At 45.2% G+C, this 25,888-nt stretch overlaps 1 protein-coding gene across 6 annotated transcripts in view; it reads left to right on the top strand.

Annotated features, from left to right (window-relative positions):
- HECTD4 (HECT domain E3 ubiquitin protein ligase 4) overlaps positions 1 to 25,888 on the top strand; it is a 195,351-nt gene that overhangs the window by 131,174 nt on the left and 38,289 nt on the right. For all 6 annotated transcript variants that reach the window (XM_058691661.1, XM_058691662.1, XM_058691664.1 and 3 more), the window contains 18 exons: positions 777 to 930; positions 1,857 to 2,137; positions 2,360 to 2,549; positions 3,579 to 3,660; positions 5,616 to 5,818; positions 6,471 to 6,606; positions 7,412 to 7,594; positions 8,082 to 8,246; positions 8,639 to 8,808; positions 9,726 to 9,841; positions 17,146 to 17,249; positions 19,252 to 19,413; positions 19,527 to 19,675; positions 19,952 to 20,031; positions 21,836 to 21,999; positions 22,627 to 22,864; positions 23,827 to 23,963; positions 24,392 to 24,518. In XM_058691661.1, coding sequence (XP_058547644.1) covers positions 777 to 930; positions 1,857 to 2,137; positions 2,360 to 2,549; positions 3,579 to 3,660; positions 5,616 to 5,818; positions 6,471 to 6,606; positions 7,412 to 7,594; positions 8,082 to 8,246; positions 8,639 to 8,808; positions 9,726 to 9,841; positions 17,146 to 17,249; positions 19,252 to 19,413; positions 19,527 to 19,675; positions 19,952 to 20,031; positions 21,836 to 21,999; positions 22,627 to 22,864; positions 23,827 to 23,963; positions 24,392 to 24,518 — 2,841 coding nt within the window. The remainder of the gene's footprint in view (positions 1 to 776; positions 931 to 1,856; positions 2,138 to 2,359; positions 2,550 to 3,578; positions 3,661 to 5,615; positions 5,819 to 6,470; positions 6,607 to 7,411; positions 7,595 to 8,081; positions 8,247 to 8,638; positions 8,809 to 9,725; positions 9,842 to 17,145; positions 17,250 to 19,251; positions 19,414 to 19,526; positions 19,676 to 19,951; positions 20,032 to 21,835; positions 22,000 to 22,626; positions 22,865 to 23,826; positions 23,964 to 24,391; positions 24,519 to 25,888) is intronic.

Here is a 25,888-nt window from a genome sequence, read left to right on the forward strand (position 1 = left end):
CAAGTCCCACATCGGGTTCTGTGCTGGCAGCTCAGAGCCTGGAGCCTGCTTCCGATTCTGTGTCTCCCTCTCTCTGTGTCCCTCCTCTGCTCACACTCTGTCTCTCAAAAATGAATGTTAAAAATTTTTTTTCAAAACAAAATAAAAATCAACAGGTTTTCTTTTTTTTTTTTTTAATTTTTTTTTTTCAACGTTTTTTATTTATTTTTGGGACAGAGAGAGACAGAGCATGAACGGGGGAGGGGCAGAGAGAGAGGGAGACACAGAATCGGAAACAGGCTCCAGGCTCCGAGCCATCAGCCCAGAGCCTGACGCGGGGCTCGAACTCACGGACCGCGAGATCGTGACCTGGCTGAAGTCGGACGCTTAACCGACTGCGCCACCCAGGCGCCCCAAAAAATCAACAGGTTTTCATCACAGGAAGAAAATGGTGATTCTTCCCTATTAATCAAAATATGTTCCTTAGTTTTGTGTGAATTCTATTCGGTTTTCATTAAAAATAATGTCTTTTCCCAACATTAAATCATTATTTTTTACGTGCAGATGTTATCTAATGAGGAGACACTATTTTGGTAGCTAATGGAATACTGAGTAGGTTAGAGAAAAGATTGGGCAAGAGGAGGGCTTTAATGCAGGGAGGCTGAGAGGGAGGATTCACCATGCCTGTAGGCTCGCCATGGCTTCCTCGGATTCTCACCTTGCTTTTTCTTTTTTCTTTTTTTTTTTTTTTTCTTTTTCTTTTCTTTCTTTCTTTTTTTTTTTTTTAAACTCTGTAGGTGGCTCCACAGAGGCCGTGCACTCAGGGCTGGCCCGTCAGGTGTCCAGCCTTCTCACCAACCATCTTGCCCGAGCAACTGAGTGCTGTGGGAACCAGGCCGCCGGGAACGATGCCCTCCAGGATGTCCTTAGTCTTCTCAATGACCTCTCAAGGTATGGGAGGCCCAGCCGGAGCTGTGGGAGAAAGCGGCTTTCCTCTTGAATGATTGGGGTTCCTTTGGGTGGTGATTGTCTTTGAAACATCTAAATTATGAGGCCATTCTGACCTGCTCCTGCTTCAAGAACAATAGAGAAGAAAAGCATTGGAAAAATAGTAGTTCCAAAGTGTGAGGATTATTTAGGTGAATATCTACATTATAAGATGATATCATTTGCTTTAATGTTTTGCTGGCAACAGCTGTTAGCTTTTCAAGTAGGTACAGTTGCATTAAGTAACCCCAAGTCCTTACCCTTATTATATAGCAAGGTAAAGAATAATCAGTCAGGACCTGTAACTGACTCGTGTTCTCATACTGTGTCTTCAGAAAGAAGATAATCGGGTGGGGGGGGGGGGTGGCGGTTGGTTGATAACATCCTGGGTGAGTGGTGAGGTCCACAGCAACTTGTCTACATAAGGCTGCTGTTCTTTGGTTTCTGCTCGACTTGGTTTTCTTCTCAGTGAGATGTCACAGGTTCAGCTGGGACAGATTGCACACTGTTGAGGCTTATGCAATACTGTGTGGTATCTTTGGTCTTGAAGCACTCCTTAAAAAGGAATAAAAGGTTAAACGGAAAGTCTCCTAGTTTGGATTTCAGAGTCGTAGTGCCCTGTGAATCATGCTGAACTGTAGCATCGCAATTAAGTAAACATTGGGCATCAGCAACTGCTCAGAAATGTTTCGTTTTGAGTGGTCGCTTGTGAGCCTTCATTAGATATTTACAGAAAAGCTCAGATTCAGATCTCCTTTATAAAAACACAATGCTGCATGTGTGTCTTCCTCGTGAATCCGTTTGTTCGTCCTCATTTAGGGAACTCTCACGTCTGAGCTTCTGCAGACCAACATGCCCAGTGTCGTGCGCCTTTTCTTCCCTCTTTCCAGGAGTCACATAGGTAAAGCCATCCTGAGCCAGCCAGCTTGTGTGTCCAAACTCCTCTCCCTGCTGCTTGACCAGCGCCCATCTCCAAAGCTCGTCCTTATCATTCTTCAGCTGTGCCGGGCGGCGCTCCCGCTGATGAGCGTGGAAGACTGTGGCAACGTGGAGCTCCCACCGTGGAGCTACTCCGTTCCCTCCCTAAACAGTGAGCAGGAGGATCCCAGCGACCCAGCGTCCAAGATAGCCTCATTGCTCTTAGCAAAGCTGGCAGATTACGTGGTCCCAGGTGAGCAGCTCCTGGTCCCAGCAGGGCGCTGTGGCACCCACTTCCCGGGGCAGGCCAGACTGAGCTTTCCACGGTCTATCACCTGTAGCTGCCGCTGTGCCTCCTATGATGAGACAGGAGGAGAAGGGAGAGGAGGGAGGAAGAGAGACTCCAAAATCTGAGCTTGCCCTGTGCCGGGGAGCTGCACAAATAACGTTGTGATTTTTCTGTTTGCTTTTAAAGGATGTCAGACAGTTCTCTCTCCAACTGCTTCTGAACCTGACACTACGTTGACGAAAACCAGTCCCAAGAGTTCCTTAAAAGGAGATAAAGATCCTGGAGAAGAGAGTGAAGCAGTGGATGGCAAGCTGTCTATCTTTATCCACAAGCGGGAAGACCAGTCGTCCCATGAGGTCCTCCAGCCGTTACTGAGGTAACTGATGATTGTAATAGCTCTGTGTCCTCAGACCCTGTAAGCCCCTTATGTACATCAACTATCTCCACCCTCTTGACAACCCTAAGAAGCAACCACTATTCCTGTCATCCCTGTTGTTACAGTGGAGAAACTGAGGCAGAGCTGAATCACAGACGCAGGCCTCTGACCGCAGAGTACAAGCTGTTATCCGTGACTCGGTACTGTTTCTTCAGACCCAACAGAGAGCAAAAGCCCTGTTGAGAATGTATTGTTTGTGCTCAGTGGAGAGCCTGCAGTGTGATTTGGGCTTCGAGAAGGAATAACGCAGGCTGGTTTTAGTTATTGGCATCTTTCAGCCATTGGTCAGTTTAAGGATACCATTGACTGTGAGGTGGAGAAATAAGAGAAACTTTTTAAAACTTTAATTCACTGAAGGTGAATGGTATGATTGCTCGACGGGAAAGTACAAATATACGTACTGTCCAAAGATTACAGACCTCCGGGGCCCTGTTAGTGGGAGCCCGGGCGATGGGAAGGCCTACCACAGCACACGAGGGAGTTGAGGACGCCTGTGTATGTCTCAGGCGGAAGACTTTTTTCTCCAGATAAATGATTGGATGATGGTGTCCTCCTCATAATTGGTCCCTTATCTGCCATCATGGCAGCTGGAAGCACTCCTGGGCTACTGTATGAACCAATAGGGCCGGGCAGGTCCTGCTAGATGCGGAAATCACCGAGAAGCATTCTTGGGCGTTGCAGGATTTTAGAGTGCAAATTTGGTGAAGGAGTGTTCGGAGAGGCAGAGGAAGCTGAGTTGTCAGAAACATCCAGTCATTCACACCAAGGCATCCAATTCATGCTGCAGTTAAAGTCCCCTCACTTTGGGATTTAGATCACTTCCCGAGTGCCTCCCAGGCCTTCTCGGGATCATAGGTTCGGAGTCTCGATTTTGTTCAGCTCCGACCAGCACTAGGTTGCCCCACGGGCATGCAGTGCCACCTTGACCTTGCCCGTAAGATGGCCCCCTCTCTCTGCCTTCCCTTCTAGTAGCTCCGAAGGACGGCCCTTCCGACTTGGCACTGGCGCCAACATGGAGAAAGTTGTGAAAATGGATCGAGACATGACGAAGGTAAACCCGATACGGAAATATTTGCCCTGACAAGACCCACGATTGAAGGGCACTTACCATGCTTTGGGTTTTCAAGAGACACTTAAAAAAAAAAAAAAAAAAAAAAAAAAAAAAAATTCAAGTTACCACAAGGAGGCAGGGTGAGAAATCGAAGTTACTGGCTTAACTGAAGCTGTTTTCAAGAGAACTAGTTAGAATCAGTTTGTCATTAATGTTAAAATATAAAAGAGACCTCTTGGTTTTGACCTAGAAGTTTTTTCTTAGTTCTGTTAAGAAAGTTGTGCAGCCTATGGGCACCTGGGTGGCTCAGTTGCCTAAGTGTCCGACTTCAGCTCAGGTCATGATCTCACAGTCTGTGGGTTCGAGCCCTGCGTTAGACTCTGTGCTGACAGTTCAGAGCCTAGAGCCTGCTTTGGATTCTGTGTTTCCCTATCTCTACATCTCCCCCACTTGCCCTCTGTCTCTGTCAAAAATAAACAAACATTAGGGGCGCCTGGGTGGCGCAGTCGGTTAAGCGTCCGACTTCAGCCAGGTCACGATCTCGCGGTCCGTGAGTTCGAGCCCCGCGTCAGGCTCTGGGCTGATGGCTCGGAGCCTGGAGCCTGTTTCCGATTCTGTGTCTCCCTCTCTCTCTGCCCCTCCCCCGTTCACGCTCTGTCTCTCTCTGTCCCAAAATAAATAAAAAATGTTGAAAAAAAAAATTAAAAAAAAAATAAATAAAAAAATAAAAAAAATTAAAAAAAACAAACAAACAAACATTAAAAAAAAAGTTTTGCAGCCTAAAACTGCAGGACACCTGGGTGGCTTAGTCAGTTGACCGTCCAACTCTTGATTTTGGCTCTTGATTTTGGCTTGGGTCATGATACCACAATCATGGGATCGAGCCCCGCATTGGGCTCTATGCTGAGTGTGGAGCCTGCTTACAATTCTGTCTCTCCCTCTGCCCCTCTCACCCGTTGCACACATGCTCTCTCTCGCTCTAAGAGTAAGAAATAAAAAATGAAGTTTTGTAGCCTAATAATACTTTAAAAGGATCACATGTGAAAGGTTAAAAGAGTAATAGATAAGAAATAAAGACACATAGCTCATAAAAAATAGAAAAATATGCCCACATTTACAAATTACACAACAAAGGATTAAAAATAGTAATATATCCTTTTTCATCTGTCACACGAAGTTAAGATTGAGAATACCCATTGCGGTCAAGATGAGAGTAAATAGTCCTTCTCAAGTATCTAGATACAACCATGCTTTTCATGTTCTGTTGATAAGAAAACAAAGTAGAATCTGTATACCCCTAAATACAGGATTGATTAAACAAATTGTTATGTGTCAATTATACCTCAGTTTTTTTTTAATTTAAAAATTTAAATTATATGCATACAATGAAATACCATACAACTATATAAAGAGCTGGGTAGATCTGTATATACTGATATCAAAACACATGATATTTTTGTTAACTGATAAAAATAAATAGAAAAACTATGTGAAGTGAGATCCATGATTATGTATGCCAAAATTTGCATGGAAATAGGGGCGCCTGGCTGGCTCAGTTGGTTAAGCGTCCGACTCCAGCTCAGGTCATGATCTCATGGTTCATGGGTTCGAGTCCCGCGTTGGGCTCTGTGCTGACCGCTCAGGGCCTGGAGCCTGCTTCGGATTCTGTGTCTCCCTCTTTCTCTGCCCCTCATCACCACTCATGCTCTGTCTCTCCTCTCTCAAAAATGGATAAACATTAAAAAAAAACAAAAACCGCATGGAAACAAATCTAGAGGACTGACAATTGTGTGACTGGGTGAGGACATGGGATGTTTATGGGAAATTAACTTTCTACACATAGTATTTTGACATGTGAATTTTTAGAAATGGGCCCGGATTGCCTTGGTAACCGGGAAGCAGGCTTTAACAGGTAAGGGAGCTGAGTGTGGTGACTGTCTCAAACCTCCCTCCAGGGCGGCTGCTGTGAAGTGATTACAGAAGAGGCCGCAGCCGCTCTTCGGAAGGCAACCAAGTGGGCACAGTCTGGCCTCATCGTCAGCGTTGGGCCACCTGTAGAGTCCATCAACCCAGAGACCGTGAGCGGACTGTCCACAGGCGACAAGAAGAAAACCGCCCAGACCTCCATTTGCCGAGAGAGGAACTCGGAGCTCGCAAGGTAGTCTTTCCCTGTCCGCATTTTTTTCAGAGCTGCTTTGTAATGGACTTGTGGTTTGGGTTTTTATCGTCTGTCATCCCCTCGACCTGCCAGAAAACGAGGACTGAGGGCTTAAAATACCCAGCCGAGGTTGTGGCGGGTAAATAGGGTGGCACTGCTGGCCAAGTGGGCAGCTATAGCCAGAGGGTTGTATTTCTGAGAAAGGCCGCCACCAGGAACACCAGCTACGGCTTTTCTGAGCATTAGTAAACTCAGGTCTTACTGCCTCTGTTTCTTCCAAACGATACTTCCCACCAGCCCAACTGTATACAGTAACCTCTAAGGAGTAGAGAGGAGTGAGTATTGCCTCCAACAAGTCTGCAAGGTGTTCTATTCTTTCAAGCCAGGAATTAGGCGTCTTCCCTCAGTCCTGACAGTTTACGCGGTTCAAGGTTGAGGTGTGTTGTTTCAGAGGATTCTTCAGCTACCGGAAGGAATATGAATGAAGTGATTTTTCTTTTCCTGATGATAATTTAGCATCTCTTTTTCTCAATGAATCCACTTTTTCCTGTATGATTAGAAAAATTTTCCATCTGATGATAACCCTAAAAGCCCCCCATCTGCATTCTTAACCATCCCTGGGCATTGACCCTTTCCCTCCTGACGCTTGCAGGACTGACCCCGTCCGACCCTTCATCAGCGGGCACGTGGCAAACAGCATGGCCGCAGAGGTGATTGCCTTGCTTCATAGCTTGCTGATGGCACCCGAGTCAAATGCTGCTCAGATATGGACCACGACAGCAGAAAAGGTTAGCCCGGTGTCACTGCCTAATCGAGGAAGCGAGGAGGAAGTTTGTGTTCTGTTTCAGCATTTGAATCCTGCCTAGCAAGGGTCCTATTCTAGTAAAGAGAGATTTCCCAAATTGGCCAGACAGACTGGTTAGCTGTTCTCGCACCCCCACCAACACCACATATTTGCTTTGGTTTAGTGGTTTCACCTCTGTTAATCTATGTCCCCTGTCGCTGCCAGTTCTAATTTTGCAGAAGACCGGACTGTATTCTCAGGGAAAGAACGGAACTCCTTGTTTCTCTTTGCTTGTGTTTGGTTGGTACTGACACTAGGAAATCACACAGCCTTGGTTTATTGGATTTGTTACGTGTATTTACTAAGTCCTGAGGAGGTCCCTGTGATTTATACCCACAGACTGCTCTATCAGTAATTCATCACTACAAACAGAAGTCTAGTTTCCTAAAATCTGGGGATCTGTAATCAATTCCCATTTTCCCACTGTCATTTTTCAAGTGAGTGCCTTATAGCATGTCCTCAAAGAAAGTGGGTATTGAGATGTAGGCAGTATGCTGTGATGGTTTTCCATCGGGTTAAGACTTCACAGTGTTTGTCCCATATGCTGAGGTTGTGTGTGTGCAGTCCTAATTCTATAAGGCAGATATGGCATCAGTCAATGGTCATACCTCGTAGTTACTTCATCCCTCCCATAACCGAAGTTCCTTCGGGACACGGGAGCCAGGCACTGTTACAGACACTTCATCACTCTTAGTATCAAAAATGACTAAAGCTTTAACTCCTACTACATGGCTGCTTTTTCAATGTAGGTTCTGTCTCGTGCACTGATGTACATTCCACAGTTGGGGAAATACGCAGAGAGCATTCTGGAAAACGGCAGCAGCAGTGGCAGGAAACTCGCCAAACTTCAGAGAATCGCCCGCCAGGCTGTCGCGGCACTGTGTGCTCTCGGAGGATTCAAAGAGACCATCAAGATAGGGTCTGAGGTTCAGGTAACCAGCCAGCGTTTCCCAAGTCACTGCTCTCCCCAAGTCACTGCATCCATTGATTAATTGATCATCTGTTAGATGGCATCATCCACCCGAATGGACAAAGATCCTTGTTCTTTTGAGCTAAACAAGGAATCTGAGAAACTCACGAATTCTAATCCACACTGTGCTACAGATTACTTAAATATTAGTACAGTGTTATATAATGTTAACTGTAATACTTGTGTCCTATGGTGTCACTAATATTTTAGAGTTGGGAGTTTGAGAGTCTGTCCAATCTTGTGATGACCTTGACATAGATTTTAGGGCCTATTATTTTAACTCCCATTCAGTGCATGGTACCTGCATTGTAATAAACATGCAGTAATTCCTGCATTCTTGTAATGCCAACTGACAACAGCTGTGAATTTGCTCCTCCCCGCCTGTCGCATGAGAGCGTTACGAACACCATCGTTGCTGGTCGGTAGTTCTAATCCATCGTTGTCTCTAGGTTTTAGGTAGAGGAATATCAGGAAGCATCGGAGTAGTGGCTTCTATCAACGAACAGGAAGGTATAGCTACAGTCAGATTCCCACCCATAGACTGTAGAAAGACTTCGCAAGCGTCAGACACATTGACTATTCCATTGTCTAGACTTTGTGTTCCAAGATCAGAGGTAAGGTGATTTTTAAATGCATTATCACATGTCACTGCAAATGGTAACCATACTGTAATGAGCAATATGCACATTCATAGTGCAGAGGCACAAATACCTGGTGATCTTAAATGCTACTTGGGATGCATATTTATGTATCGGGCATAATTATTTAATAGTAACATTTATGTGAAAATTTCACCTAGGTGACGAGATTCATTTCTTTGGTTAGGAATATTCCACAGTGTGTTATATTTTTAATTGTTTTGGTCTAGTTTGCTATTTTCTGTATGGTGATTTTATTTTTTTAACTGAAATTGGGAGAATTAACTCCAGATAATAATGCCCTCATTTCTTATAAACTAACTACTTGAATTTAACTTTCTGCCATGCCCCCCCCCCACCACCATCAGGCACTGCCTCTTCATAAACTGTCCATTACTGAGAAGGTAGTACAGGCAGTCCAGTCCATGTTGCTTCCTCAGGAGGGAAGTCTCTCTATTCATACCTCACTTCCTGCAACAGGAGATGGGTCAGCTCCTGTGATGGCAGTCGTTCGGCTCCTGGCTGAAATAAGAACAAGGTGAGCACCCAGGCCACAGAGGCGGGGCGGGGGGACTCCACTCCCAGCTTAGTGGGTCCACAGGTGAAGTTCATGCCAACGTGAGAACGGAGGCCATTGTCTTGAGCTTTGTTGACTACCTTTTTGTCGCATTCCCCAATTTCTGCAAGTTCTGTTGCATTGTGTAATTTCTACACTTTGAAACACTTTAGCTGTTCCCCTAAGAAAATAAGTAAGCAATCAAGATGTGGTCTATGGAAAGTGTGTCTAAGGCTCCACCGCTTTGCTTTGGTAAAAGTACTTTGTTCTGTCCCGGGAATCCTTCTGCCACTCTACCTTGTGTAAATGGATTGGGCTACATTAGCATACATCTGGTCTGTCGCTTTCCAAACCGATGACGAGAAAACTAGGGAACGCCCTCAACTGTTGGTGTCAGAAGGAAGAGTAGCATTTTCTTGCGAATGCATTTATTTGGCACAAAACAACGGTAACAAGGTTCTCTTTTGGCGATGGGACTTCTTAGAAGGTTCTAAGATGCATTTTGAAGTAGGTGACAGATCAGCATACAGATTTTCCAAGCGTTTGGGTCCCTCTCGTTCCCAGAACACTAATACTGCCCGAGGAGCACAGATGAGGAAGCATTGTTAAGAGATGATGCTGATTTCTCGCGTGGCACTCTGTGTCTGCATTTAGGAGAGACGGCAACCGCTTTCCCCCTCTCTGCTTGTCGGCAGTGTCAGCAGTTACTGTGGGGCACAAGGAAGGTTAGACCCACTCCAGCTCGGGGGAGCGTGGAAAAAAAAAAAAGCAAGAGGGATGGGGAGTGTGAATCTTTTTGTAAATTACGGGACAGAATTGGTTGAAATGCTTTTCACAGTTAACTTGTTAGAGAATGAATATTGATGACCTTGAAATATTGTAAATCTTTTAACATTAAGAGCATGCCTGGTCATGGCCCAGCTTTTAGAAGACAGCTTGTTTTGTGAAGAATTCATACAACAGTGTCCCGCAGCTGTTGAAGTGCTCAACCTAGTAGCCCAGGAGTGCAGTGCGGGTAAGTACCTGTGGCTTTCCTTTCCACCCGACTTTATTGAGTTTGTCAGTACGTTTCCAATTTGATGATGGAATGCTAACATTTGTGTATACGTGCGTGAACTTATTTTTTTTTTTTTAATTTTTTTTTTTTTCAACGTTTTTTATTTATTTTTGGGACAGAGAGAGACATAGCATGAACGGGGGAGGGGCAGAGAGAGAGGGAGACACAGAACCGGAAACAGGCTCCAGGCTCCGAGCCATCAGCCCAGAGCCTGACGCGGGGTTCGAACTCACGGACCGCGAGATCGTGACCTGGCTGAAGTCGGACGCTTAACCGACTGCGCCACCCAGGCGCCCCACGTGCGTGAACTTATACACACGCACGCGCACACACACACATCAAACTGCTGAGCTCTGCAGACAGCACTTATCACAACTTTTATCTCAGATCTAGAAATGTAAACAGCTTTTACTACATGCAAAGTAGGAAATCAGCATTAAAAAAAAAATTTTTTTTTTTATGTTTTTATTTTCTTTTTGAGAGCCAGAGAGTGCTAGCAGGGAAGGGGCAGAGAGAGAGGGAGACACAGAATCCAAAGCAGGCTCCAGGCTCTGAGCTGTTGGCACAGAACCTGACACAGGGCTCAAAGTCCCGGATGGTGAGATCATGACCTGAGCCCAAGTCAGACGCTTAACCGACTGAGCCACCCAGGTGCCCTGGAAACCAGCATTTTTAAATTTAACTTGAGGACCATGTCAGTGTCCTCCATTAATTTCATTGCATTTGTTTCCTTGCTAGAACTATCTATGAACCCATAAGGCTGCAGATACTTTCTGACCATTGTCACTGGCTACATTTGAATTCAGTCAGGAGTTTGCACTAACATCCATCTGTGTGTGTGTGTGTGTGTGTGTGTGTTGAAAAGTTTAAACAAACACAAAAATAGGTACACTAGTATAATGAACCCTCAAGTTCAACAGTTACAACTCATAGTCCTGTTTCATATATGCTATACCCTCCTGGATTATATTTTTAGATATCCTTTTAAATATTTTAGTATGTGTCTCTAAAAAAGACCAACTTTTTTTTTTTCATGTTTATTTATTTTTGAGAGAGAGAGAGAGAGAGAGAGCAAGGATGAGTTGGGGATGGACAGAGAGAGAGGGAGACACAGAATCGGAAGCAGGCTCCAGGCTCTGAGGTGTCAGCACAGAGCCCGACGCGGGGCTCGAATTCATGGACTGTGAGATCATGACCTGAGCTGAAGTTGGACGCTTAACCGGCTGAGCCACCCAGGCACCCCTAAAAAATGACCCTTAAGAAAATAACCACAATACCATTATCACATCTGAAAAATTAACAGTAGTTATTTAATATTATTATCTGGTCAGCATTCAAGTTTCTAATTTTCTCATAAAGTCATACTTGTTTCTGTATTTGTTTGCATCAGGATCTACATAAAATTCTTACATTGTAACTTCATTGCTATGTCTTTGAATTTCCTTTCAAAATCTAGATTCCCCTCATCATGTTCTTTTTTGCCTTGCAGTTTATTTTTTTGAAGGGTTTCCCACAGTCTGGGTTCTGTGGATTGTATCTGTGTGGTGTCATTTAATGTGTCCTCTTGTCTTCACCGGTCTTGTAAATGGGTAGTTGGCCTGGGTGTTTTTAAGGGAAAACGTGTGGTTTGTCCCCAAGGATATAATTGGACTCCACATGAAATTGTTCCCAGTCAGATTAGCGTCCTCCAGTGCGCTAGAGCTGGCCTTTTCATGAACTGTAACTAATAAATGAGCACCTTTAACTCCCATAATGGTTTTGGTTTTATCCTCCATGTGTGTGAGTCATTTTTATTATCCGTATTATTTACTATTTCTCATTTCTCTGTTGCTTTTTCAGACACTCCCTTATCTCTTTACTGTCCTTACATTTTTGGTTTTTTTCACATGGCACCAATTTCTGTGGGTTGGTCTCTGCTCTCTTTACTCTGTATGTGTTTTACTCTTCAAATTTTCCTCCTTTTTTAAGGATAGTGCTGTGGAGCCAGCTAATAAACCTCAGAGAGACCCCGAGCATAAGAATAAGGACAGAAGGAAAAGAATTTGCTAGGCTTCTCGGGGGAAATTGCTTGTGACCAAATGTTTGCCTGTAACTTGGCTTTGTACTTGTGGTTGGGCCTTAGTTCCCTGCCTCTGCTTTTTAATGTTCTTAGCCTAGGTTGCATCGTAAGACATACATTAGTGATTTTTTAGCAAGCATATACTTGCTCAATAAATCAGTCACTTTTCTGTAGGACTCTGAGTATCCTTTTATACATATTATAGAATAAGGGAGTTTTGATCTGTGAGATTAACTTTGGTACTTAATGTATAAGCTAAGAGTTGTCGTAATTTGGAGCAGTGGTCTCAAATGGTTTTAACAATAACCCACCTAACCCATTTTTCCTAATGGAAAAGAACTCTGTTGCCACAAAGAGTTGGATAGAAATAGGTAGGAAGTACTTATTGCCACAAAAGAGACGACTGTGAGCTTATACACATCAATTTATATCCGAAAATGATGTCTTATGTCAAATATAATTGTCCTTAATAATTCATTTATTAGGTTACCAGAAAGAGCTCTGAGGTTTAAAGTACATATGAAAGTTTGCTGGCTTCTCAGTCCTTTAACCTTGAATAGTCAACAAACCTACCCTGGACCTGGGTTACTTTGGATTGTAGTTTAGATTACATCTGGGTTACAGTGGATTCTTCTAGCCCACAAGAGAGTCTTAGACTGTCCTTACAACAAGTGCTGTTTAATAAATGACTCAAGACGGTGGGTAGAAGGGAAAGAATTCTTCAATTTTTATTTTTTAACGTATCAAGATTTTTTATTTTGTGTATGAAAATGTCATGTGAAATTTATACACACTATCTGAATCTTTCAAATGAAAAAAATTTTTTTCAATGAATTTCTTCCAGTATTTTACTTCATCTGGAATGAAGCAGAAGATTTGGCCATTGTCATGTTGACTTACCCCATCTCAATTTTATAGCTTCCCTAATCCAAGGAAAAGAATACCTAATTCCATTTGGTCTCAGCACTATGCTACAGAGCTTTTTCCCATGAAGAAATATTTCTGTGAAGTTAACTGGATCCCTTGGTTGAAATAGCATAGGAAACATATTGATACTGAAGAAAAAGCATATAGAAACCCCTAAATTCCCACCTTTTATTCTTGCAGAAGCCAGAACTTCTCAGGTTCAGGTGTGTTTCCTTCTCCCTACCTTGTTAAATCTACACATTCCCTGAGCCAGAGGTTCCCCTCAGACTCTGAAACCTCATACGAATCCCTGGGAAGCAGGTTTAAAATGCTTTCCAAGCTCCACCCAAAAGTCAGAATCATCAGTTGAAGGTGAGCCTGGGCAGTTGTGATGGGAGGGGCCCCCGACCTGCTCTAAGCTTTGCCTGACCCACCTTCAATTTTGTGGCTTCTGCTTGTGGGCGTTCCCTCCCTTGCTATCCAGGCCTCTCAGCTCTTTCTCTTAGAGGGACCCCCAGCCTCATGAATACCCCACATTTAAAACCAGTCATTATTTCCTCTAGAGTCAGCTCTCCTTTCTGACTTCCCAGTTTTAGGTCATACTCAGACTATTTTTGAGGCTCAGATATGGAGTCAAATGTGACAGAGCCCTCCTTCCTATCCTTCCATATCCAATCAGTTGCCATGTTCTATTCTTCCTTTGAAATGCTCCTGAGATTTAGCCCTTTCCTCCCCATTTCCATTACCAGCTTCATAAGCCAGGTGCTTTTTCTCTTGTGTTTAGTCGTGTGTTATTCTCCCAACTTTTACTGCTTGCATCTTGCCTTTCCACGTCACAGTTAGCTTCCTGAAGGCCTGCTTTGAGTGGCCCTCAAGAGCATGGAGCTGTCACCGAGAGGCTGGCTTTCCTGAGCATAGTTACCACTGTGAAGTTGTCATTTACAGATTGGAATGAGTTCACAGCCAGTTCTGGCTGTTACTTGTTACTCTGGCTGTAGTACAGTCAGTCTTGCCTTTCCTGAATATGAAGTGTAGAAACTTTTTATTCTCACAGTAGATAGCGTAAAAACTCCTCTTCTGTTAAGCCTATCTTATGGTAGATGTGCCTCACCCCCACCAGGTAGTTGCCATTCTTCCCCCTAAGAATTGCTTTTCCCTTACCTGATAGGATTCTAGCCATCATCCTTGAAATATCTGCCCGACACTGGCTACTGCTTTATTGTAAGGACATTGTTGCCCACGTCACTCCCTGGATCATCTGGTATTTTGTATATAAATTTGAACAGTAATAATCAGAAAGTGTTTATCAAAGTTAGCTGGGCTCTTTATGACTAGTATACATATGTAACGGACTTCATGAATCTTGTAACTGAATGGTTTCCTCTTTGATTTGTCCCCTGGGAAGCATACCTGAACATGTGTCCCACTCCAGGTGTAAAGAAAGGACAGGGGCCACACACCCCATGGCCTTGCCTCGCTTCTTCCTCCACTTTAAATCTGTTTGGTCTTTGTCTCCTCTTTCCTGTTGCCTTCTAATCCGTATCATTGGGTCGCATTAGGTGCCAAGTGTCTGTCGGTGAGGTATAAGTCAATAAATTTCTCACCAATATCCTAAACAACCTCTGCGCTTTACTTCCATTGGACTACTTTTTTTAAGGGGGGAAGAGCGCAAGGGGGTGAGCGGCAGAAAGGGGGGGCGGGGTACGGGGACAGAGGATGGGAACCGGGCTCTGTGCTCACATGCTGACAGTAGTGAGCCTGACGTGGGACTCAAACTCACGAACAGTGAGATCATGACCTGAGCTAAAGTCGGACGCTTGACTGACTGAGCCACTCAGGTGCCCCTGGACTACTTTTTATTTCTCCTAGGACCTCTTTTTTTTTTTTTTTTTTTTTTTTTTATGAGGTATAAGTCACATACCATACAATTTACCATTTTGAAGTGTTAGTGTGTTCACAGAGCTGTGTCTTCATCACTATCTATTTCCAGAACTTTTTCATCCTCCCACATACAAACTCTTTGCCAATGAAACAGTAACCCCCCTTTTTCCCTCCCCCAGCTCCTGATAATCTCTAATCTACCTTCTGTCTCTATGGATTTACATCTTCTGGGTATTTCACATCAGTGGAATCGTACAATATTTGTCCTTTTTTGGTCCAGTTTCCTTCACTTAGCATAATGTTTTCAGGGTTCATCCATGTTGTAGCAGATCTCAGAGGTTCATTACTTTTTATGGCTGAATCCCATTCCATTATGCATAGACCTCAATGATGAATTTACGAATACTTGTGTTTGTACTTTTTGGCTATTATGAATAATGCTGCTGTAAATACGTGTATACGAGAATTTATGTGGATGTATGTTTTTATTTCCCTTGGGCCTATATAGGGGTGGAATTGCTGGGTGATATAGTAATCCTGCATTTAACTTTTGAGGAAGTGCTTTCTATTTTGAGGAATTGTTTTCCACAGTGGCTGTGCCATTTTCCATTGCCACCAGCATCGTATGGGGGTCCTAATTACTCCACACCCTCACCAACTTTGGAGTTACCTGTCTTTTTTATTAGAGTTCGCCTAGTGGGTGTGAAGTGATATCTCACTGGGGTTTTGATTTGCGTTTTGCTAATGACTGATGATGTTGAACATCTTTTTGTGTACTTTTTGGCCATTTTTCTTCTTTGGAGAAATGTCTGTTTGAATCCTTTGCCCATTTTAATTGGGTTGTCATTTTGTTGTTAAGTTGTAAGAGTTCTTTACAATTTTAGCTCTGTTAGTTCCTGATCAGATATAATAACGTAATTCTTTTCTCCCATTCTGTGGGTTGTCTTTTCACTTCATCGGTAGTGTCCTTTGAAACACAAAAGTTTTTCATTTCAGTCAAGTCCACTTTATCTCATTTTTCTTTTGTTGCTTGTGCTTTTGGTGTCCTATCTCAGAAGCCGTGGCCTAATCCAAAGTTGAAGATTTACACCAATATTTTCTTCTAAGAGTTTTACAGTTTTAGCTGTAAGGTTTTTTCAGGTCTTTGATCCATTTTCGCGTTAATTTTTGTGTGTCAAACGAGGTACTCCTAAGACCTCTGACTCCTGACTCTCCAAGACCATTTCCCATATTGCCAGACCACCTGGAATTTCCTTCCTTCTCTGCTTATTGAAACCCTGTCTTTTCTAAGACTGAACTTAATGCTGTCTTTATGAAGCCATCTTGGGTCCTGGAATGAAGTGATCACCCCCTCCTCCCTGCCTGTGTTTGTGCTTAGATCATATCACATACTGCGGCCTTGGACCATGTTCGTTCTTGTATGTGTAAATGCATGCACACATCTCCTCTGTCCTCCCAGAATGGGAGCTTTGGTTCATGTATCTTTGGATTCTCCAGCATCAGCACTGTGCCTTGCCCATAGATGTTAAATAGATATTAGGTTTTTATTTTTATTTTTTAAGTTTATTGATTTTGAGAGACAGTGCTAGTGGGGGAGGGAGAGCGAGAGAATCCCAAGCAGCCTCTGCACCATCAGTGCAGAGCCGGATGCAGGGCTTGAACTTGTGAACCGTGAGCTCGTGACCTGAGCTGACATTGGATGCTTAACCACCTGAGCCACCTGGGTGCCTCAGATACTAGATTTTTTATTATTTTTTTATTTTTATTTTTATTTTTTTTACATTTTTATTTATTTTTGATAGGCAGAGGGAGAGAGAGCACAAGTGGGGGAGGGGCAGAGAGAGAGGGAGACACAGAATCGGACGCAGGCTCCAGGCTCTGAGCTGTCAGCACCGAGCCCGACGCGGGCCACGAACCCACAAACCGTGAGATCATGACCTGAGCCGAAGTCGGACGCTTAACCGACTGAGCCACCCAGGTGCCCCGATACTAGATTTTTTTAAAAAAATAATTTCAATAATGGGAATAGAACTTCCATTTATTGTGTGTTCGCCCTGTGCCGGGGACTTGGCTAAAGGCTGCACTTGTGTCACTTCATTTCATCTTCGTGACAACCTTGTGAGGCACAGGTGCCATTGTTAACCCCCATTATCAGAAGTGAGATGGTACATATCTGAGTGATGAAGCCAGATTCTGGATCCAGGCAGCTCAACTTCAGAGCACGTGCACTTTGGCCACCTTGCTGTGCTGCTGAGCTGTGTGTCGTAGACAAAGCTGTCTCAGGATATTTGCTCTTCTGTCAGAATTTTGAGTGATCTCAGAAGCCGCGTATCACCTTAGCCCTACTCCAGAAGGGTTGGCACTCTCTCGGGGTCTGTGGGACTTATTTTCACGTATGCGGTGGATTCCCCTCCAGGAGAGCGACTGGCAGTTGTGGAGGTACAGTGTGAACGGCTGCGGATGCTCTACCGGGACTGCGCTCGGCCCCCACCGCCTCCACTGCAGGCCGACCGGAGACAGGTGAGCCCCGTGCCGTGCGCGGCCACAGCGCACCGCGTTAAAGGATGCCGACCGGCACGTTAGTAACCTTTAGAACGAGCGTTCACAAAGCCCTTTGGAGGGACGCACTCCGTGATGACGTGCTGTCATCTTTGAATGTCCGAGCACATTGATTTGACATCCTGAGTATTGAAAGATCGTGGCAAAGGAGCAGAACTCCATTTGTAAATAGTCTGTCTTACAGAGGAATAAGCATATGTATGTAGAGAGAGGCTGAGAGGTGATTAAAAAGCAAAAGTGGTGAAGTGTTGAGAGTTGATACCTCTGTGAATGTTCTTAGCTTATTCGTAATAGCCCCAAAGTGGAAACAACCCAAACGTTTATCACCTGATGAACGAAGATGCCTTCATCGTGTATGCATATCGGGTATATGCGATGGGATGTTATTCAGCCTTGAAACGTAATGAAGTAGTAACACATGCCACAATGGGAAGAAACCTGAAATCATGCCAAGCCAAAGAAGCCAGCCACAAAAGACCACGTGCTACGGGATGTCCTGTGTATGAAGTGTCCAGAACAGGCAGATCTAGAGACAGCAGATGGGCAATGCCAGGGGCTGTGGGGGAAGGGGTACGAGGAGGGACTGCTAGTGGCTAGGGGCTTTAGGGGGACAAAAACACTAAAAAGTTGATGGCGGTGACAGTTGCTCAACTCCAGTAGACTAGAAACCACTGTATTGTATGTACACTTTAAACAGGTGAATTGTATGTTACGTGATTTATATCTCGAAAAATCTGTGCATCTAGGTAAGAGTGTACAAAAATTGCTGTTGTGATTTTTCTGTAGATTTGAAATTATTTCAAAATAAAAAATTAGAAACATACAGAAGACGAAGCGTCCCCTGAAATCTCAACATCTGGTTAACATTGTCACGATAGCCACGGGATGTGTCACCTGTACTTTTTCGTGACCACGGGGCTGTGCTGCGCATACCGTCTTACCATCTAACTTTTCTCCCTCAGTAACTCCATAGTCCAGCATACACTTGTGCCTCAGTTTCCCCATGCAGGCTTTTCTTGTTGCCCTGCATTGTCTCTAGTTTCCACCACAGTGATTTGATGAACGACACTGGAGCTAATCACTGTATGCATCTTTCAGCCCTTTCCTTAGGATAAAAACAAAACTCACAGGTTAAAAAAATGTGCTTTTGTCAACAGAGTAGCATGAAGTTTAGGACTAGATTTATTAAAAGTTATGAAAGAAAAAGACAGTTTTTTCAAAAAAAGCAAATGTAATATTACTTCTTGGCTTTGAGCTGAATAGTAAATCACAGGGATAAAAATTGTGACCACTGATGGGTCTGCAGCTTGGTGTGTAATCGCACAAGCAGGAAGACAGGGCAGGGGTGAGGGCCTGCACACATCTGTGGAAGGAGAAGGAGAGATGTAGGAATGAAAACCTCATTTTTCATCACAGAAGCGATATCCTGAAGGGAATTAAAAATGGCATTCTAAGGATAGAAGGAGAAGAGAGGTAAGTTTCAGAGCGAACCGTTAAAGAGCTGCAAGAGTGATGGTTTCTAGAGAACAGCGCTGGGTACAGCAATGGAGACTGCCTTTCTTTTTATTTTTTTTTTTTAAATTTTTTTTTTCAACGTTTTTTATTTATTTTTGGGACAGAGAGAGACAGACCATGAATGGGGGAGGGGCAGAGAGAGAGGGAGACACAGAATCGGAAGCAGGCTCCAGGCTCTGAGCCATCGGCCCAGAGCCTGACGCGGGGCTCGAACTCACGGACCGCGAGATCGTGACCTGGCTGAAGTCGGACGCTTAACCGACTGCGCCACCCAGGCGCCCCTGCCTTTCTTTTTAAATAAAGGAAGTTTTCCTTTGGAAAAACAAGCTACGTTCTTAAAAGATGTACCTATATTATAATGCCACTAAGTAAAAACTTTTCTTCGTTGAGGGGGTACAAAGATTTGTGTTTGCAGTTGTATTGAATGAGACGCTTTCCCCCGTCACAGCCCAAAGAGATCACTTGGAGCCCCTCGAGAGTGTTCCCGCCTGTCCGAGCCTGCATGTTCTCGTCACGCCTGACTTCTGTCACCTTCCTGGCTGACCCCAGCGCTGGGGGCGGTCTGCCCCGGGGCACATTTATCTATGCCACCTCACCACTGCCAGTGCAGGTGAGAAGTCACACGGTCTCTCGCCTCTTCCCTTCATATTTGAAAGAAAAAGCAAGTTCCAGGAACGCAAGTTGAGCCCTCTGATTGCCTGCCCGCTTCTGGTGTTTCCTCAGGCCCCATCTTTTTACTGGGAAATTGAAATTGTTTCCTATGGAGATACTGATGACGACACGGGACCAATAGTTTCCTTTGGCTTTGCCACAGAAGCAGAGAAACGAGATGGGGCTTGGACCAATCCAGTGGGGACTTGTCTTTTCCATAAGTAAGTGGCTACTATTGCTGTTATTTAAAAAAAAAAAAAAAAAAAGTAGTGGGTGTGGGTGTTTAATACTGAAATGATATCCTTGTAATCTCAATCTCCAAAAGTGTATAAAATACCAGTTGGAAGTAATTCAGATTGAGGGAAAGAGAACAGCTCTTAGGAGTTCTCTTCGAATTACTCTGATGCCACCGAAGCCCCTGGGCCCGTTTGTGACTCAGCCGCCTCTGTGTTGGCCAGGGAGCCTTGTCTTTGACTTTCCTTCGCTTTCGTTCATAGCAACGGCCGAGCGGTGCACTACAATGGCTCCAGTTTATTGCAGTGGAAGAGCGTGCGCTTGGATGTGACTCTCTCTCCTGGTGAGTGAAGCAGGAGCCTTTTTTTTTTTTTTTTTTTTTTACACTGCGTATTTCTGCTATTCCCTGGTTTTGTCTAAATAGGTTGAAAGTAAATTAATTTAGCAACTGGAAGTGGGCAGTTGGTTAGTGAAAGCCAAGTACTTGTCATTGCTGTCTGCTAGCGTGTGCCCCAACCGCTCATTTCGTGAGGCCGTTTTCATTGAGGAGCCTCCACCTGGTGAGGCAGGAGTCACATCCACTTTTCATTCGTGTCCATCTGTCCATCGTTGGAACAACCTGAGGTTTTGCTTCTGTTTGAAGTTTGGTCTCTTGTCAGCTTTTCATTGATGTGCAGATAAATAGGCTAAAAAAATAAAAAAGGAGGGAGCTCTACCACTAGCCCTGAGGCACTTGGAAAAGGCACTATCGGTAGATAACGTGCTGTAGACTTTGTTCTCGGGAGCCTAACGTCAGGTCCCGCTTCGGCAAACCTGCCCGGATGTTTCAGTTACGTAGTCGATTCAATTAAAAAAAAAAAAAAAAGATTTTCCTCTTTTTAGCCACCATATAAGTCACTTGCTCTGTGTGGATGAATTGGGATCAATCCTGCCTGATCCAGCAGAGGAACAAAATGTAGGCACTGTCCTATTGCCGTTAGGAGCCCCCCAAACAGGGGCATCAAGGTGGCCCAGTCAGTTAAGCGTCTGACTTTGGCTCAAGTCATGATCCCGCGGTTCATGGGTTGGAGCCTGCTTCAGAATCTGTGTCTCCATCTCTCTCTGCCCTTCCCCTGCTTGTGCTCTCTCTCTCTCTCTCTCACTCACTCAAAAATAAACAAACACTTGGAAAAAAGAAGCCCCAGATGTGTTGGCTACATGGTTTCGGACAGTGCATCTTAGTATCAATGAAGCCGAAATCAGTGTACGTGGTCGATGGTCTGGGCTGCTCAGATGGGGAAGAGTAAGTCACTCCATCCACCAGATAACCTCGTATAGCTGACTGGGGGTAATTTTGCCATCACTTAACTTGGGGAGCTGGTTGTTAAGTTGCACCTTCCAGGGGGCGTAGCATTTTCGGGTATGGTCAAGTTACGACTTGGAGATAACTTCCGGGCAGTTACTTGTCTCTTTCTGGAGCAGACCTCTGACATTTCAACTGAGTACTTAAGTGTTTTAAGCACAAAGGAGGGTTTGGGGAGAATATGGGAGCCATAGATAGTCAGGATTTTTATTTGTCACTTTCATTTGTTTTGTTGGGTCCCATTTTAGTTGTTGAGAACTTTTGGACGTGGACCTCATGTAAACATGCTACCTTCTCAGAGAAATATGTCTGGGTAGGAATCGAGAATTCACTTTTTTACAACAGAATCTCAACTGGGTGCCTGGGTGGCTCACTAGGTTAAGCGTCTGTTTATATTTTTAAGACCATATCTAAATCTTTCACAAATTCACTTTATGCCATAAGTAATTCTCTATGTGTCAGTAGAAGAAAACTTACATTCCTCTGTTTAAAAAAAAAAAAAAAAATCGTACCAAATGCTTTCCCTTTTTGTCTTGGCTACCAGGAAAATAAAGGCTAAATTTAATATGTAATTGTGGGAATTGATTTAGACACTAGTTATTTTCTTCTGATAGTTTTGATTTTTCCTTTTAAAATTATTTCTGTTGTGTTACTTTATAGTAAGTACAATATGTAACTCCATGCCTTTTTCAGTTGTAACTAATGGCATAAACAAAGCTAGTCCGAGATAATGTGGCCTGATCACCCTTTATTTATAATCAGTAAAAGGGAAAACAAGATGTTTCCTTCCTGTTCTCTGCCATAGGTGATGTGGCAGGAATTGGCTGGGAGAGAACCGAGGGGACGCCACCTCCTCCGGGGCAGCCAGCCAAGGGCCGGGTGTACTTCACATACTGCGGGCAGCGCCTGTCCCCGTATCTCGAAGACGTCTCTGGTGGCATGTGGCCTGTGGTTCACATTCAGAAGAAGGCAGGTTATCTTACTGGGAAGGAAAACAAGTTCTCCTTAGTAATTTGGGCCGTGCTCCATCACACCGGGGAGGGCAATCTCCTTGACGGAATCCACCATTCAGTTGCTGATCTCATCCAGAGGCACCCTCCCAGACACCCCCCATAATAATGTTGAGTCTGGCACCCCGCGGCCAGTCAAGCTGACGATTCAATTAACCATCACAGTACGATTGCAGATCGTAGACTTAGGGAGCAAATGTGACCCTGAAGAAGCAATGCCTGAGCCAGGTGTAGGCTATTAACTGGTCTTAACTTGGCAAAGTTGGAGGGAAACAATGTCCCCAGTGAAGGGAGCAGCTTGTGCGGTGGCATCAGACGGAAGGGAACAGTGCTGGGAACAGGAAAGGTCGCTGTCTGAGTAGCAACGAGTGGGAGAGTGAGGTGTGGGAGGGCGGGCGCACCGGCCTGGGCAGAGCTTGGTCTCCGCTCCAGTGCACGTGGTCACGCCGGCCCCTCTGCCTCACCCCACATGCTCTCCCAGAGCCGGGGCCATTCTTCTGATGACCTTCACCTTGGAGTGTTAAATACACAAAATAAATCAACAACCCTAGCTCCTTTCAAATCCTTTATTTGACCTCCTTCCCAGAACACCAAGACTCGCGCTAACTTTGGCTCCCGCCCATTCGCCTACGCGGAAGGGCAGGCCCACCGCAACGCCGCAGACCTGTGCACCGATCTGGCAGAAGAGATCAGCGCGAACTTTGAGGCCCTGCCCTTTGCCATGGCATCTGACAGTGACAACGACGCTGGCACCAGTATTGCGTCAGACCCAGGCACTCACGGGCCGCCGTGCCGCATTGCTGCTGTGGCCACTGCTCAGCAACGTAAGCCGTCTCCTCCCAGGGCCCCACTGCTTCCTGGGAGTACAGATGCTGCTAATTCATAAATTCTCACTTGGGCAAGCTCTGGTGCCCGTCGGATATGGGGCGATGGGCCCAGTGATATAAAATGGGGAGCAGAAGCAGCATGGGAGACTAGAAAGCACATTCCCACATACGGGAAGCCTGCCATGACTCAGTGCTGGCAGAATATTGCCACCTGGAAACGCAAGCCTGAAAGATTGTCCACTTTTTGTAAGACAGCTAAAAACCCTAGAATTTTAGGGGTGCCTGGGTGGCTCGGTTAGTTGTCTGACTTTGACTCAGGTCATGATCTCACAGTTTGAGTTCGATCCCCGCATCTGGCTCTCTGCTGTCGGTACAAGCCCACTTTCCATCCTTTGTCCCCCCCCCCCCCCCCCGCCCCTCCTCCTCTCTTTCCTCTCTCTTTCTCTCTCTCAAAAATAAACATTAAAAAACCTCAGAATTTTATTTGAAATCTTTTATCTTTTGTTTTAAAACTGAGGCCATCAAAGACTAATAAAACACTAATTGTGGAATCTATGTGGTGGGTATTAGATGTACACTAAAAAACTTTCCTGATTATTTGAAAAACTTCATAATCAAATAAAACCGAGCTTCCTGAACTAACGGTATCTGCAGACTGTATCTGGCCCTTGGGATACGGGTTTGCAAACTGCTTTTAAGACTGTTTACTTCTTTCTCATGACGAAGAACTTTCCAAATTCTTCTCCGAATTGAATGAATTATACCCATAAAAACGATCTTAGGATTCAGGATAACGGTACATGATTTGTTATTCCTTGGCTTTGTGTTTCGAAATCCCTCCCCAGTGCTGCGAGTCCTTCATGCAAATGAAGATACTGTGGTTTGTCTGAGGGGCAGAAGTTCGTGATTTTTCCAGCCTGCTCTTCCTCAGAATTCACTGTCACTGTGCTCTGTTACAGAATACGATAGTGACACTTCCTGTCATTATAAAGTAGAACTCAGCTATGAGAATTTCATCACCTCTGGCCCAGACCCCCACCCGCCTCCCATTGCGGATGACGAAAGTGATGATGAGGACGATGACGACGTCCCACAGGTGCGAGGCCCGTGGCCCTTGACCAGGACAGGCCCGCCGGGAACGATTTTGATGTGAGGGTACAAGGCCGGAGCGGTTACACTTCCCGCTGCGTCCCTGTGTTTGAGCAGTGGCTCTGGAGCATTCACCTTGCAAACCATGTATCGGTAGCGAAGCCTTTTGGGCTCGTTTGCCCAGTACTCCTCTGGGTGTGGGAGAAATGAGGTACCTTGATGCCGCAGTGAGGTCGGGGATCGCGTGGTGCTCATTAGGCTTTAGAGGGAAGGGAAGGGCTTGCCGCATGCAGTCCGGCTGTTTTCTCCCCTGGCATCTGAGGGGGTGTTTCTGCGACTGGCCTCAGAGTTGGGTGAGAGCTGTGCGTCCGGGAGGGGGCTGGCGCCCACCCGAGCTACTCCTCTTCTGTTGATGCGTTTGCCTTCTCCTTCCAGGAGGACCACTACGCCCTGCTGGTGAAAGCCTGGGAGACCAAGGTGTTTCCTACTATCCGAAGACGCTTCCGCAATGAGGCGGAGCGGAAGTCGGGCCTGGACCAGATAAAGGGTGCCTTGCAACTAGGTCTGGTGCTTTACGCTTTCCTCGGGAGCCACTTCGTGACTTGAAGAGACGTGCTTAGATGAAAGTAGATGTAAACCAGGAAAGGGGGGCTCGCCTGAAGTCAGGCCAGACCTAACCGGGTCCTCTACCCGTGCCTTTACTGAACTCTGCGGTCGCCGGCTTTCCTTGCCAGGCTTTTCTTTGCTTGTCCACGTAACTCTGTACATGGGGGTGTCGATAGGCCGCTGAAATGGAAGTGAAATGGTCATACCGGGAAGTTGATGGCCAAATGATGTGGGCTCTCCAGGCGCAGCTATGCCATTTACTGTCCCTACGACCTTAGCAAAGCTACTTCACCTTTCTGAGCTTTCCTCACCTTTGAAAGGGAACCAGTGATGGTAACCACCTCATCTGTGTATAAGACTTAACTGCCTTATACAGATAAAGCTCCTCCAAAAGCCACGTCCAGAACATAGGAAGCATTCGGTTCATATGGTTCCAGATGCCACCGTGATGGTGGCAATGGGCATTTTTCTCCCGCTGGCACAGTTCATCCAGCAAAGAATAAGGCAGAGCTTGACCCCAGACAGTGAGTCTTGAGTACAGGTAGCTAATTTCTCTTCAGTTTTCCTCATCTTGTGAAATACCTGTTTTTTTCCCCCAACATGGAGGTCCCGGGGCGGGGGGGGGGGGGGGAATGTAAGAAGTTTCATTTTTGTCCTATGTGAGCAGCTTTGCTCCTTTTTCAACTTGTTCTGAGACTAGGACCCAATAAAGATACCCACCCCCCACCCCCACCCCCACCCCAACCAAGACCTTTATTTTTTGGCCAGTTTATATGCTGAGTCCCAGATTTCCAGTGATTTCTTTTTTCCCATATTGGCACCAGGACTAATCAGTTATGTGTACAGCTGTGGCTTTGTTTTTATTTACTTATTTCCTTAATGCTTTCTATCCCCAAAGCTAAGATCTTGTTTAAACATAACCTTAGCCATACCTCCTGTGACCTGGTGGGATTGCTGCCGACCCAATTCCAGGGCAGATAGTATTCTCCTCTTCCGTCAAGAGTTTCAGGCAGAGGGAGCAACATTAGGAAAGACGCTCAGTGGGGGTGAGCTTGGGTGATTGGGGGACCAGCAAAAAGGCCAGGCAGCAGGTGTGGCCGAAGAGGAAAGCACGAGGGAGGGGCAGGGACAAGCGTTGGGTGTGCATGAGGACTGTGGATTTTATTCTGTGTGAGACAGAAGCTCTTGGGAGGTGGTGAGCAAAGGAGCCACGTAATGCGATGTAGTAGATCCCAGAGATAAGAAGAGAGTTTTTCTTCCCCATTCATTCTCAACATCTGAGCGAAATGCCCTTTTGTGTTCTGCCAGAGTGCAGAACAGATCTTC

Source organism: Neofelis nebulosa, chromosome 11 (assembly GCF_028018385.1).
Source record: "Neofelis nebulosa isolate mNeoNeb1 chromosome 11, mNeoNeb1.pri, whole genome shotgun sequence".
NCBI classification, from domain to species: Eukaryota; Metazoa; Chordata; class Mammalia; order Carnivora; family Felidae; genus Neofelis; species Neofelis nebulosa.